The sequence below is a fragment of the Anopheles stephensi genome, chromosome 3 (genome assembly GCF_013141755.1).
Source record: "Anopheles stephensi strain Indian chromosome 3, UCI_ANSTEP_V1.0, whole genome shotgun sequence".
Classification (NCBI taxonomy): domain Eukaryota; kingdom Metazoa; phylum Arthropoda; class Insecta; order Diptera; family Culicidae; genus Anopheles; species Anopheles stephensi.
The window spans coordinates 35,902,092-35,915,128 of NC_050203.1; the positions used below are offsets into that span (position 1 = coordinate 35,902,092).

The 13,037-nt window shown below is 46.6% G+C and overlaps 3 protein-coding genes across 6 annotated transcripts; 1 reads left to right on the forward strand and 2 right to left on the reverse strand.

Moving 5' to 3' along the window:
• Positions 1 to 251: 251 nt before the first annotated feature.
• On the reverse strand, positions 252 to 6,450 carry LOC118509672 (cleavage and polyadenylation specificity factor subunit CG7185). Of its 2 annotated transcripts, XM_036050672.1 has the most exons (6): positions 5,982 to 6,409; positions 4,961 to 5,722; positions 4,743 to 4,889; positions 4,125 to 4,615; positions 3,748 to 4,053; positions 252 to 2,266 (listed from the first exon to the last, which is right to left on the reverse strand). In XM_036050672.1, exons 1-6 carry the CDS (start codon positions 6,045 to 6,047, stop codon positions 2,101 to 2,103), a joined length of 1,938 nt encoding a protein of 645 aa, XP_035906565.1. In that variant the 5' UTR covers positions 6,048 to 6,409; the 3' UTR covers positions 252 to 2,100. The 2 variants fall into 2 exon arrangements, with proteins under 2 accessions (XP_035906565.1, XP_035906568.1); XM_036050675.1 differs by lacking the exon at positions 4,743 to 4,889 and having other exon boundaries at positions 5,982 to 6,450.
• Positions 6,451 to 7,598: 1,148 nt separating this feature from the next.
• On the reverse strand, positions 7,599 to 10,482 carry LOC118509763 (40S ribosomal protein S9). 3 transcript variants are annotated; one of them, XR_004905920.1, is made up of 4 exons: positions 10,171 to 10,482; positions 9,767 to 9,953; positions 9,286 to 9,644; positions 7,600 to 7,872 (listed from the first exon to the last, which is right to left on the reverse strand). XR_004905920.1 is itself a non-coding variant. In XM_036050894.1 (3 exons), the coding sequence occupies exons 1-3, from the start codon at positions 10,391 to 10,393 to the stop codon at positions 7,695 to 7,697; spliced, it is 588 nt and encodes a 195-aa protein (XP_035906787.1). In that variant the 5' UTR covers positions 10,394 to 10,473; the 3' UTR covers positions 7,599 to 7,694. The 3 variants fall into 3 exon arrangements, 1 of the variants encoding a protein (XP_035906787.1); XM_036050894.1 differs by lacking the exon at positions 9,286 to 9,644 and having other exon boundaries at positions 7,599 to 7,872; positions 10,171 to 10,473; XR_004905921.1 differs by having other exon boundaries at positions 7,608 to 7,872; positions 9,286 to 9,953.
• A 260-nt stretch (positions 10,483 to 10,742) lies between these two features.
• On the forward strand, positions 10,743 to 13,037 carry LOC118509677 (transmembrane 7 superfamily member 3-like). The gene is made up of 3 exons (XM_036050712.1): positions 10,743 to 10,927; positions 11,014 to 12,114; positions 12,191 to 13,037. Exons 1-3 carry the CDS (start codon positions 10,792 to 10,794, stop codon positions 12,760 to 12,762), a joined length of 1,809 nt encoding a protein of 602 aa, XP_035906605.1. The 5' UTR covers positions 10,743 to 10,791; the 3' UTR covers positions 12,763 to 13,037.

Sequence of the window (13,037 nt, forward strand, 5' to 3'; positions counted from 1 at the left end):
TGGGTGTGCGTGTGTGTGTATATATTAATAGTGGATTTACTAAACTACGAGTTCACAACAATGATATTAAAATAAAACCATCGACCAATCGATCGAGGTGCTTTCGCCATGTGGGGATACAAATTGAGAATGGAGGTTCAGTCTTACTCGTCAGCTGCTTCTTCCTTCGTGCAAGTCCAACTCCTTACAGATTATGGAACGAACTGTACAAATTCTTTCAAACGGGGTACACAATCATGCGTTTAAACATCTACTGGTGCGACTCTATACATTACGCTGGGGTAGAGAGCTTTCCGTACTAATAAGGGACCATTTCTTGCTGACAGTTTGCTTCGATGTGTGTTTCTTACACAATCTAGGTTCCGATTCGAAGCACCGCTTTTCCCCGCCAAGTACCAAAAAAAGCAGATTCCTTGGGACACACTGTGCCTGGCTCAAGAGAAAATGCGCCTTATTACGATCCTCGTCCGTTACATCGTCCAACGTGGACAAGTTGGCAAGTGGCGCAAACAACAGTTCTGTTTTGCCACACAAATAATGCTCGGTAGTATTCTAAACATATCGATTTACATTTTGCGTTTGTTTAACCTATAATAAAAAAGCTACAAAATTCGTCTAATCGGTGTATAAAAATTTACAGTCATCGCGCATTACAATCTATAATAACTGCACACACGCTTGGCGGGGTGTGGTAAAAAGTAGTTTCGTGCACACAAACACACACGGCGAGTGCATCTATCACAGATTTAAAACTGTTAAGCCGAAGGCTACTACATACAAATAATAGAAAACAAAAAATCGTAGCTGATCGCTTGTATAAGATCATTGTACATAAATAAGTCGCGCCAAGTATATGCCATAAGAGCAGGCTACCGGTTTTACACGTGTCCCACATACAGTCTTGCAGCTTAAAGTAGTAACAGTTGATCGCTATCGTACAAAATACATTAGTTTACGTCCTCTATCCTTCACTCGCTCTCTAAAGTATAATAATAAAATGGTGGGAATAGAATACAACAACACGATACACACAAAGTTTGAACAATGGGTTTTTGTTTCTTTTTTTTTTTTTGTTCTCTCTGATTACGTTTATAATTATTGACTTAAAAAGGGGGGGGGGGCATGTGAGTTACAATCTTCTTTGCGGATCTGTAGCGAGACGTAGCAGTAGGGACCATCATGTCCGGGCTGGCTGCTGCAGAACACCACTCTTCGGTCGGCTGGATCGGTCGTTGTGCGGCAGCAGGACACACCGGCAAGCTGGACGATGAACTCACCAGAGCAACAGAGCATACGCCGGAGTATGATTGGTGGTTGGTCGTGTGTTGGGAGCGAGAGGGTGTATGGTTGGGTTTCCACACGCTCGCTACAAATCTTTGTCAGCAGATAGAGCGCCAATAACGAATGGCTGAACCACCTGAACCACCCGTGGCGCTTAATTTTCCTAGTTAGTGAGTGGTGGAGGTCCGCAGCCAGCAGCAAACAGCGCGTCTGCCGACGATTCTTCCACCACCGCGTGCTCATCGCATCTCATTTTGTATTCGCGCGCGCGCGTACAATAGACGTTACAATTTATTTGGAATTAAAAGGGTGCTTGCTTGCTTTCGTCGTCACCTCCCTCTCACTGGACACACCACTCAAACAAACAACACAGCAAACGGATAAAGATTCTTGTTCTTCTTCGAGCCATCCATTTAAAATATGTGGACAGTTCACTCGGCTTCTCGCGCTACACGCGTTTGCACTTCACCGACGGAAAGGTAAAACCATACATCGGTAAAAATAATAATTGAATTGTTTTTCATTTCAAAACAAAAAAAATAATTGTGAAACACTTTTCCAGCAACATAGCATTTGCAGCAGATGATAACACCTCTGGAATCGATACAATCGATCATGAGTTCCATTCCTCCCCCGCAAGGGAGGGAGAGGGTGGAGAGAGTGAGGGCGAAACAGAACTTTCTCTAAAGACCGACTAAAGGCCTTAAATGCATTTGCTGCATGAAACTTGAAAAAAAAAATAGCGTGTGAACAAAAGAAGGAGGGGGGGGGAGGTGGGAGGGAACAACGACACAATCACACACACATTCTCAGGTGCTTTTAATGCCGGGACCGGTGATCTTCGCGGCGCTCCCGATCACGGTCGCGTTCCCGCTCGCGGTCCGACGAACGGTAGCGATCCTCATTGTAGTAGCGCTTGGAGGAGCTGTCCGTCGCATTATCGGTGGCCGGTTCGGGAGATTTCCTAGGGCGGGAACGACGGGAGCTAGCAACCGCAACAAAAAAAAACACACGAGTAATTAGAATAAAAGAGAGAGAGGGAATAATTACCACCACGACCACGGGCATATCGAATGGGGGAATATTTTACAGGGTTTTATGACATAATTTGTAAATGTAAGCAGCACTTTTCATTTCTGTAAAGGAAAATTTAAACATCCGATGGAAATTTCGTAACCGTGGTAGAAGGATATTGCAACTGTCCCTTTGATATTTTTTCCTATGGAAGCAAAAGTTCTTCGACGATGAATGTGACAAATTAGTCAAAATAATGAAATCATCGACAACTGGCCTGATCCTAGCTGAGTTTCTATCTTTCCATGCGCAAATTATCGGTTAAAATTGATTTTTCCACCTCATCTACTGTTTTCCTTGCTATCCTTAGTCGTCGTGACTGCTACTCCCTTCAACAATACTTCCTCCCGTCCTAGCGTCCGTTAAACTTCCTCGATACAGACACGTTCCTTTTTCCATCTATCTAAGAACTCTTATAAGATAGATAGTTATCGGTAGTGATGGGAAAAAACCACTCAGTAACGTGAATTAAATCAGAATGAATGAGTTAAATCTTATACTCACTCTTTAAGAGTTGAATCTGGAGGAATGATTAAACTCTCCGTGCCGACTAGCCTCACTCACTCACCTCGTTTTCACTCACTCACCTCGTTTTATCTCACGTTTACATTACTTTGATTTCGAACACAAATTTTATTGACTGAAATCATCGTGCTCTCGTGTTTTAATTTATCGAAGCGATATTTAACTCACGAGTGAGTTGAAACGTAGTGAGTGAGCTAAAACGTAGTGAGTGAGTGGTTAGTTGGCACGGAGTATTAAATCACAAGTGAGTTGAAATAACTCTTCGTGATGATTTGCGGGCGGCCCGGTGATAGTGGCACCGGTCTTCATACCCCGTAATGAGGACTGACGATCAGACTGCTTGGTCTCATTAAGTCTCTTAAGCCAGAAATGGCAGACATGACCTAAGAGGTCTTTAGGCCAAGAAGAGAGAGATGCTATAAATCACCTAATTCATTGCTAAGATTTAAGACATTCACTCATTCTGACTCATTTTGCCCATCACTAGTTAACGGATTAGGTGAGTAAACTTGTTTCCAAACCTAAACGTATGCCAGGATGATTAACTCCTCTCTCACGACCATTTCTTGGACAACTCTGCTTTGAATTTGTATCTTCTGAGCTAGCAGATCCACTATGTTTTAACGCTTTGTGTGCTTGTTTGTCACCTGTGGGAATGGAGTAGCTCAGGATCGCAACACACAATGTGAGTGTAGTGACATCTAGTAAGCATTGAAATGAGCAACAATGCTTTAACCCGTCAATTTGACTACCCACAAAAAACCCAGACTGCTGTTCATACACTTTGGTTGAAATAGTCCTTTACAGATATCAAGAAAAGTGCCAACAAATACTGTCAAAATGTCTTGCTGCGATGAGGGTACCTACCCGTCACGTTCACGATCGCGATCCCGATCACGTTCACGATCCCGTTCGCGGTCGCGCGATCTTTCCCGGTAGCGTGATGTGGACCGCTCTCGGCGCTGGCGTCTGTGCGAGCGTTCGCGCGACCGGGACCGCTCCCGACGGGTGTAGCTCTTTGTCTCGATGCCATGCAGCGTGTCCTGCAGTGAAACGATCAGTATTTTGCACCGTTCGTCCTGGGCCACCTTCGACTGTTTGATGAGCGAGATCGCAGTCTCGAGTGTTTCCGTTGCGCTCGAATATTCCCCAGCGGCGGCATCCGATACGGCTCTGAAACATTGAACCACACGAGCAAAATGAAATGGGAGTGGAAATGAACGTGGGTGGCATAACTTGCATACCTTGCAATGGCGGAACTGCTAACGGTACGGTTTCTGGTCATAATCTCTTCAAACTCGGCTTCGCTCAGCTGCGGTGTGATGGGATGCTCCGGAAAGCCGCCCGGTGCACCGGGAGGCTTACCGCCCTGTACGGGCCAGGGTGCACCGCGTGGAGCTCCACCACCTTGTGGGTTGAAGTGCTGTGGTGGTCCTCCGCCTTGTCCTTGGGGTCCGTGCGGTGGTCCTACTGGGCCACCGCCGTTCGGATGGTTCGGTGGCCCTCCGCCTTGATTAAAGAACGCAGGGTTTACGTGCGGAGCGGGACCTTGTGGCCCTGGAGGACCTCCCATCGAGCCGTGATGCGGAGCACGGGGACCATGTGGACCGCCCTGCATGTGCGGTGGTCCCTGCCCAGGGCCGCCCGGATGCCCCGGTGGATAACCACCGTGCATCGGGGGCCTGTTCCATTCGGGACGTGGCCCGCGTGGCATACCGTTCGGAGGTCCTTGGAACTATAAGTAAAGGCAGCAAAAAAGAAAAACCGAGCCGTTAGTAGCTGCACATTCCAACTACATGCTTACTGCTAGTGGGATGATGATAAAATGAAGCGAGCAAGACCAAAGGCTACGGATAACTTGCCATTTGCGGCCTGTGCTGCATTGGGCCTGGACCCCCCGGGCCGCCCGGTCGCGGACCGTTCATACGTGGTGGACCGTTCCATTGGTTTTGATTCTGGAATCGGGGCGGTTGCTGCGGTGGTCCATTCCCTTGATGCATTGGTGGTCCCTACGAAAAACGTTTGCGGGGTGGACGGTGAAACTTATGCATCGAATCATCACACTTATCCGGACACTTACCTGCGGTCTTGGCGGACCGCCCGGTCCGCCATGTGGCCCTTGCATGTGCATCGGCCCCGACATGTGTGGATGCGGCGGACGCATTCCCGGTGGCATGTTCGGATTCATCATGCGCGGCTGCGGACCACCGGGTCCTCCCATGCCACCTGGGCCACCGGGTCCGCCCGGTCCCGGTCCTCCCGGGCCTCCCATACCTGGCCCTCCATGTCCACCGCCACCGGGACCGCCCGGACCGCCTGGACCACCCATCGGCATGCCCGGCACTGGTGGCCGTGGCCCGTTTGTTTGTCCCGGGGCCGGTGGCGTTGGTCGCGTCTTTTGTTGGCTCTCGAACTGATTAAGCGCTTGCTTGGTGGGCATCGTCACCACCGGATTCTGACCGTGCAATTCTTTCTTCGGTAGCCGGTCCATCACCAGACGCAAACTGTTCTCCGAACCGAGCGAAATCACGCAAAACCCCTTCGACTGACCATTGGCCCGGTTCTCGAAAAACTTCACCTCCTGGAAGTCGTTGACGCCAACGTCCGCCACCGAATCCGTTATGTCCTGGTCCGTCGTCCACCAGGGCAGATTGCCCACGTACAGCTGATGACGGCGTGGAATGTGGCTGATTGACCAAGCGCCAGGATGATGGTGATACGACCCATTCGTATCGACTCCTTCGCCGCGATCGATAGACGGCCCTCTGCCCGCATTGTTGCGGTCACCGGAAGGTACGATTACATCGTCGTACAGGTCGCCACTATCGGCCCCGAAATCATCCTGCAAGTAAAAGAACCACACACTGCTATAAACAACCCAAATCCTTGCTTACATACCTTATTCCTAATTTTCATTCCTATCTGCACAAACAACATTTAATTCTCCACTCGGACGCACACTCACACACACACACACAAACACACGTACAATGCCCACAAGCGCTCTCGCTTGCAACCAAAGCGTGTGGGGGCCGACATTTTATCTATCGCAGTAACCTGTGCCGCAATTAAAGCACTCCATGCATTTCACTGCTACTTACGTTATTTTGTCCATACTCCTGGTCTAAATCGTCGGCGTACAGATCTATCTCTACACCATCGGCCATCTTTCTTCTCTCCTTCAGTTAACGCGACTGTGTAAGCTCTTTTACACGGGCGACGACACCACCACCACACGACGGCAGGCAGGGAAGATAGGCAGCCACTCTCTACCACTACTATCAATACGCGATACAAAAACCAGCTTCACGCTTCTGGTGCTTCGCCGGTTTTACGCACGTCTCCGGCCAGGCGTTACTTTGCACTCGCTTTTCGGGCCAAATATTCACGCACCGCAGTGTGTTGCATGCTTTACTTGCACGTAGAAGTAAACCGAAACGCTTGGCAATACCGACGGCTAGGAAAAAGGTGCTAAATTACGTCGAAAAACTGAATTTTCTTCTACGCGAACGTACGACGTTTCTCACTCCGGCTAACCGCTGTTCGGCGTTAGTGATGGGCGTTCGGATTGGAAGCGAACAGAGAGAGAGAAAGAGAGCGAACGAGCGAGAGATTTATTCCGCTCCGCAAGCGGAACAGTATCATTCCCATCCGACTGCAACTGGTCTAAATTTGAGTTTTTGATTAGTTTAATGTTTCTATTTTTGCCTGGGCTAAAGTGACTTGATTTTTACCTTGACTGGATTTATCCACGTTTTTTCGAATAATCCTCCTGCAAGGATTCTTCCCAAATCCTTTCCTGTCGTGCGCATCACTGGAGTTGCTATCCACAATGCCAAAGGTTCGCCCCATTCAATATTTCAGTTCTTCCAAAAACGTTAAAATATTTGCTATATCATGGCTTTATAATATTAATAATTTTTCTCCTATCTACTACCAAGTTGAAAAGAATATTGGCTTGTATGGAGCCCATAAAAGATTGTTAATTTTCATCGTAGCATTTAACATTATTTGTTTCAAAACAAACTAACGCAATGTGCATGCATTATTTTATTTTTTTCAATCGTAAATCTAACAAATGGAAATAATTAGAAGAAATACAATTGTATACATTTTACGATAGCCTTTTTCACAGCACAATACGGTATTAGCTATTTGTATTTTTCCCAAAGTGAAGTGAGATAGGGTCACTGACGATAGTAAAAGCTCGGCTTTTACAATACCTTTTCTCTCTTCTATAGAATAGTACAAATATCTGATCAGACTTATTCAATATCTTGTAAGGGCGTTTAATTGCCCAGGCGTCAAGCTATACCGAGAAAAAGATATTATACAATGTGGGTGTTGTTTTACAGCTAGTTCAGAGGTTATGGACAATTACTTGAACGGAGCCCAGCCAGTGATTCGTCTCTTCGTCAAGCATAAAACCCAACGGAATCCACAAATCAACTGGAACCAACTGATCGCTAAGGTATCGAAAGACCGGAAACGAAGCTATGATTCGGTGACCGAGACGATGGTGGCGCCAACCTTCATACGACAGGATCGTGGGTCAAGTCCCAATCCAGCTACACATAAAATCAAAAGAAAGCCTAAATTGGCAGTCCAATACCTTTGGAGATTGTAGAGCCGTGTGCGAAGAATTAGTAATTTTAGCTGTGGCCATATTAGCCTGTTTTTCGGATGAATGTTTCATGGATAAAATTTTCCTTTCGATCGTATTTTACGTCTCTTGTAGTTTATGTTTTTATTGCATTTCGCGAAGCAGCAGCAGCAACAACAGCGAGATGTTGTGCAACAGAAATGGCGAAGGCTTAATCTTCTTCCTCCTCTTCAGCAGCACCGCTGCCGCCCTGGCCCTTCTTCAGGTTCTTCCTCTTGACGCGACCCGGACGGCCACCACCGAACGGTGACTTCAGCGAGAAGTCAATGTGCTTCTGCGAATCCAGACGGACGATGAACGAAGGAATGTTCACGACCTGCTTGCGGACACTGTGGAAGAAAATGCAATACAAATATTAAACCCCCGGTTGGACAGAAGAAATAGAAGCTGCTTTTAATGCGGAGCGAAAATTTACAATTAACCTTCAATAAACAAGCGGCTTAAATTTGTGAAAAATTAACTGACAATTGCTTCTGACACATAACCGTTTACTTTAATGGAATGGATATAGAAATATGTAAGACGCAAGTTTACGTAAAATTTATATCGTGATCTGGTATAAATGTGTTTCAATATTTTTCGGCCCTCTTCCTGCATAAGTATAGAACTGGCATGAAAAGGTTCCTAATTTGAAATAATATACCCCAGTGAATTTAAATGGCACTGCTAACCGAATTGAAGGGTATTCTCAGTTAGAGCGTGGTCGCCTTTTTATGGGGCGTTTGCTTGAAATAAAGCAAGGATTGATATTTTTTGTATTAAAATTCATTCTCTCATTGTAGTTTCCGCAAAATAATGCATTCGTTGTGCTAATTGTTTCTCCTCTTCTTCTTCCTTGGCACTATTACCTCGAAAGGTCTCGGCCTGCCATATCTGGCTTATGTTAAACCGTATCTGGAGTCAGTCAGACAGTTGTATTAAATGATATTTCAATGCAATGTTCCAATATTTTTCGGCCCTCTTCCTGCATAAGTATAGAACTGGCAGGAAAAGGTTCCTAATTTGAAGTAATATACCCCAATGAATTTAAATGGCACTGCTAACCGAATTGAAGGGTATTCTCAGTTAGAGCGTGGTCGCCTTTTTATGGGGCGTTTGCTTGAAATAAAGCAAGGATTGATGTTTTTTGTATTAAAATTCATTCTCTCATTGTAGTTTCCGCAAAAGAATGCATTCGTTGCGCTTATTGCTACTCCTCTTCTTCTTCCTCGGCACTATAACCTCGAAAGGTCTTGGCCTGCCATATCTAGCTATGTAACTTGATTTAACCCGTAGCTGGAAAGACCCTCAGTCAGACAGTTGTATTAAATGATATTTCAATGCAATGTTTCAATATTTTTCGGCCCTCTTCCTGCATAAGTATAGAACTGGCATGAAAAGGTTCCTAATTTGAAATAATATACCCCGATTAAATTAAATGGCACTGCTAACTGAATTGAAGGGTATTCTCAGTAAGAGCGTGGTCGCCTTTTATGGGGCATTTGCTTAAATATAGCAAGGATGACTGATAGATCAATATAAATAAGACCCTCTCGGGAATCTATGAGCAGTAGCAAGAAGACACGTAATGAGAAAACGGTAGTCAAATTTAGATAAAAGATACAAATAATTCAGAAGCAATTGTCTGTTCTGCACACAAATCGAGCTGGTTGAAATTGATGGTTAAATACATTTTTTCTCCTACAGTAAAGAGCTTTGTAATAATACATGGAAAGTAAAACATTTGCTAGGTTAAAGTTTACCTCATCCATACGGTTATTAATGTGCAATAATATCTGTCGGCCCATGATGATGATGCGTTCTAGCATCGTGTGCTCGCGTGGAAGGACTACTTCCCTCTCTAGCTTCCGAGGGCAGGCGAGAACTTCTCAGCAGAGAACATTCAAATTCGCAATGGCGATCATGCCGCGGTTCCTGGACCCTAGTGGAACAACTTTCGTCAATCCAAAGGGGTCTCCAAAAACCTTTGAGCAGCAGTGCCAAGGGAATTGAATTTGTGTGAGGCGTTAGAAACCAATCGGTCGTCAGACCAAACAGAATCTAAGTGGCACTCACGATCATTAGCAGCGGTGCGAGACCAGTGCAAAATCTCTCTACAGAACTGGACACACAAAACGTATTTCGATGAGAGCTTGAAGGTTTTTCTCCGCACACATCAACCGACCACTGTCCTAATACTTCACCACCATGCATCACATATATCGTCGGTGGATTCCTACTTACCGAATGTGTCTCTGACGGATGAGAACGCGTGCGTGATGGTACGACTTGGCCAGTCCCAGCTTGAACACTTGCGTCTGCAGACGGCGCTCCAGGAAATCCTCGATTCTCAGACCGAGAACGTAATCGAGCTTCATGCGGGACTCGTCCAGCACACCGATACGCACCAGACGGCGCAACAAGGCATTACCTACGGGGCAGAATATGGATGGATTAATACGTGTGTGGTGGATCGGCGGAATCTCGCTAACCTAACTTTTGTCCTTAGAAAAAGCATGTTATCAGTAACTATTTTTTCAACAAGCAAAATTCTGACAAGAGGTGTCAGAAAGTAATAGTAACTCATCATGAATGAAACGCAAACTGCACCAACAAAAAACCCACACCGCGTGTTATATTTTCCTTACCTTGGAAGAGACGCTTTTCATCCTTCTCCTCCAGCGTGAGCAACTCACGGGCAGCCTTGCGGATCTTGGCCAGCGTGTACTTCACGCGCCATACCTCACGCTTGTTGCGCAGACCGTACTGGCCGATAATCTTCAATTCCGCATCAAGACGCGGCTTTTCGAACGGACGGCGCGGAGTAACGTAGGTCTTCGAGAAGACCGAAGGAATACGGTGGTTCACCATTTTTGCTCACGGCGGGCCAAACACAAGCGTGTTGCCTCGTTGAACTTCTGACACGGAAAGAGAACGAACAGCCGCAAACCGGAACCAGCAAGGCAAAGACGGATGACAGCTGTCATATCGCGAACACCAGCGACTAATTCCGATCCGCTCCGCCTCAATTCAATCTTATCCGCGTAATGCCGTGTGTTTTTTTATTTCTAATTTAAACCTTTTTGATGGGAAAATCATTGAATTTTTATTATTTGATCGATTTGAGTGAAAACAATATTTTTCTGCATGTTTTAAATTTGATTGAAACATAATTTTATCAGGCCTTAGTTGATAGAGCTGGCAACACTGCTGTCAGTGAAGCAATCAACAAATCAAAACAATTCGCAAGAGCTGTGGGCAGAACAACAATGATGGCCCGCAACGGTGTCCGGTGCTTCGTTTGGTTTCTTTGTTTATTTGTGTTTTTCGCCTTAACCGTGTCCGTTTCCATTGCTAACGATGTTTCCCACATTTCCGGCACCGAACAACCCAAGTTGGAGCTAGGTAAGCGGTAAAATGCTAGCCTCATTTTTACCTACGTTGGGTACTTACTTTGTTTCCTATCTGCATGGCTTGGCGGGCGATAACAGTTCGAGAGGTCGTGGAGTTGACCGTCCCGGTAGCACTGAAGCCGAACGACATCAACGATTACCGCGAGATCACTCTGCAGCCGTACTCGAACACGCGTATCCACATTGCAAACCTTACGAAAAATGATGCCCAAAGCATCGGTTACGCTCTGGTACAGTTGAACGCGTTCGAGTACAATGTTACGCTCAGCTACAACAGTTCCATAATTGAAGGAGGCCATCTTACCGGACAGAACGTTGGGCTTCTGATGTACGGTGATGGGGATCTGTACGCGTTTAATCTGAACCCCCATCAGGCGGTGTGGGTTTCGTTGGTACTGATGCTGTATAACACTTCCGCACCGATACCGGGTGGCTGCAACCTAGAGTTCCCCGTCGAAGTATCACCCATTCTCAACCTAACGCTCACGCCGGAAATCATCATCGTCGATACGCCGGCAGCCTCAGTCGCCAAACCGTTCCAGGGATCACCGAATGGGTGCGGAAAGGCAAGATTGGAATACGAATCGTACTACTACATCATGCCTACGCATGACTTCTCGCAGCGGACTTACTTTGCCGCCATCAATCGGCTCCTAAGCTATACGGCTGCAAAACTGTCCGGTCGGCAGAATACCTTGCACGCACCCCTGTTACCGAACAGACACAAGTACGGCCGTATTACTGGCCGTGGGATGGTGTTTGTTACTGCGGTCATTGATCCCGTGCACCGAGGATTTGCGCTGTACGTTCCGGCGCACACGTACTCGTGCAAACCGTTCCTCAATCTGGCAGGCTGCTATGGGTTGAATATACCGCTGCGCGTGTTTGCCATTCTGCTGACCATTGTGGCGGTGCTGGAAGTGATCATCGGATGGTTACCGCTTTTCGTTAAATGTCTGGCGGCGGGTGGCGTGATGGGAGCTTTTGGCACGGTCGAAGCGCTTAACGTGCTCGATAAACCGCTAGACCTAGAATGGATTGTGCTGTTCATCGTTGGAGGAGCGATTGTGGGCTGTATCGTTGGGCTTTTGATGGGATTGTTTGCGCCTGTCGCTGGCAGGATATTCTGCTCGTTTATGACCGGCTACCTCATCTGCCTGACCCTGTTCGGTATGATAAGTAAGTATGCTAGAATCGGGTGCAATGGGCAACCTTACTCCAATCTGCGCGTTTTCCCTCTTACATGTTCTTACAGATGGAAACATTTACACTTTACCCAATATTTCGTGGTACGTCGCGTTGGGAGGTATGCTGATAGGCGCCATCCTGACTGTGGCCCTTCCCATCATACTGATCACGCGCTCAGTCATCTTTGGAGCCATCTGCATTTTCTACGGCGTAAATGCCGTCTTCGGTGCCCGGTTGGACTATCCCTTGCGACACTTTGTGCGACGATTGTACGTGGAAAACTATGAGCGCGTGTACTCGGATCCGTCCCTGGACGCGAACGATTGCTTAGCGCTGGCGGCATTCACCTTCACGATGGCGGTGACACTGTTTATGCGCTCCCGCTACCAGTCGGACGAGGTGCAGGACGATTATTCGCGCATCGAGTTCCCTTGCCAGGGCCGACCTGCCAACGGCGACGATGAGGATCGCATCGAAAGAAGTACGGTTATTGCGGCAGACGATACAGCCGCTTACCAGCGGTTCGTCAACGAGCAGCCAATCATTACACGGTGGACAAACGGTGATGACGATGTGTTTGAATCTCCCGAAAGCAACTCTAGGTTTTATCGGCTGTTGCGGCGGAACGCTAGAAGGTAGAAGCGGAATCTAGCATAAACCTGCTAGTATTAAGGCAACATGGCCTTATGTATCTGTCTGAATATTTAATTGGTCGCTTGTGAATCTCGGAAAATATAAGAAAAAGTCCTGTATAGTATATTGGCATCATAGGTAGCTAGTGTGCGATGCATAATAATAATGCAACGTTGTGATATGAATGTAGCACAATGTGGTATGTCAGCTAAACAAGCCACATTGCCATGTGTTTCCATGATATATCTTCCAAAAAATAAATCTATACATTATATTCTATG

Coding starts and splice junctions, on each gene's coding strand:
- LOC118509672 (XM_036050672.1), bottom strand. CDS start 6,047: ATGGCCGATGGTGTAGAGATAGATCTGTACGCCGACGATTTAGACCAG. Junction 4,616..4,742: donor TGCAGCACAGGCCGCAAATG/GCAAGTTATCCG, acceptor CTTTACTTATAG/TTCCAAGGACCTCCGAACGG. Junction 2,267..3,747: donor CGCGATCGTGAACGTGACGG/GTAGGTACCCTC, acceptor TGCGGTTGCTAG/CTCCCGTCGTTCCCGCCCTA.
- LOC118509763 (XM_036050894.1), bottom strand. CDS start 10,393: ATGGTGAACCACCGTATTCCTTCGGTCTTCTCGAAGACCTACGTTACT. Junction 9,954..10,170: donor TGAAAAGCGTCTCTTCCAAG/GTAAGGAAAATA, acceptor TCTGCCCCGTAG/GTAATGCCTTGTTGCGCCGT. Junction 7,873..9,766: donor ATCCGTCAGAGACACATTCG/GTAAGTAGGAAT, acceptor TTTCTTCCACAG/TGTCCGCAAGCAGGTCGTGA.
- LOC118509677 (XM_036050712.1), top strand. CDS start 10,792: ATGATGGCCCGCAACGGTGTCCGGTGCTTCGTTTGGTTTCTTTGTTTA. Junction 10,928..11,013: donor ACAACCCAAGTTGGAGCTAG/GTAAGCGGTAAA, acceptor GGGCGATAACAG/TTCGAGAGGTCGTGGAGTTG. Junction 12,115..12,190: donor GACCCTGTTCGGTATGATAA/GTAAGTATGCTA, acceptor ATGTTCTTACAG/ATGGAAACATTTACACTTTA.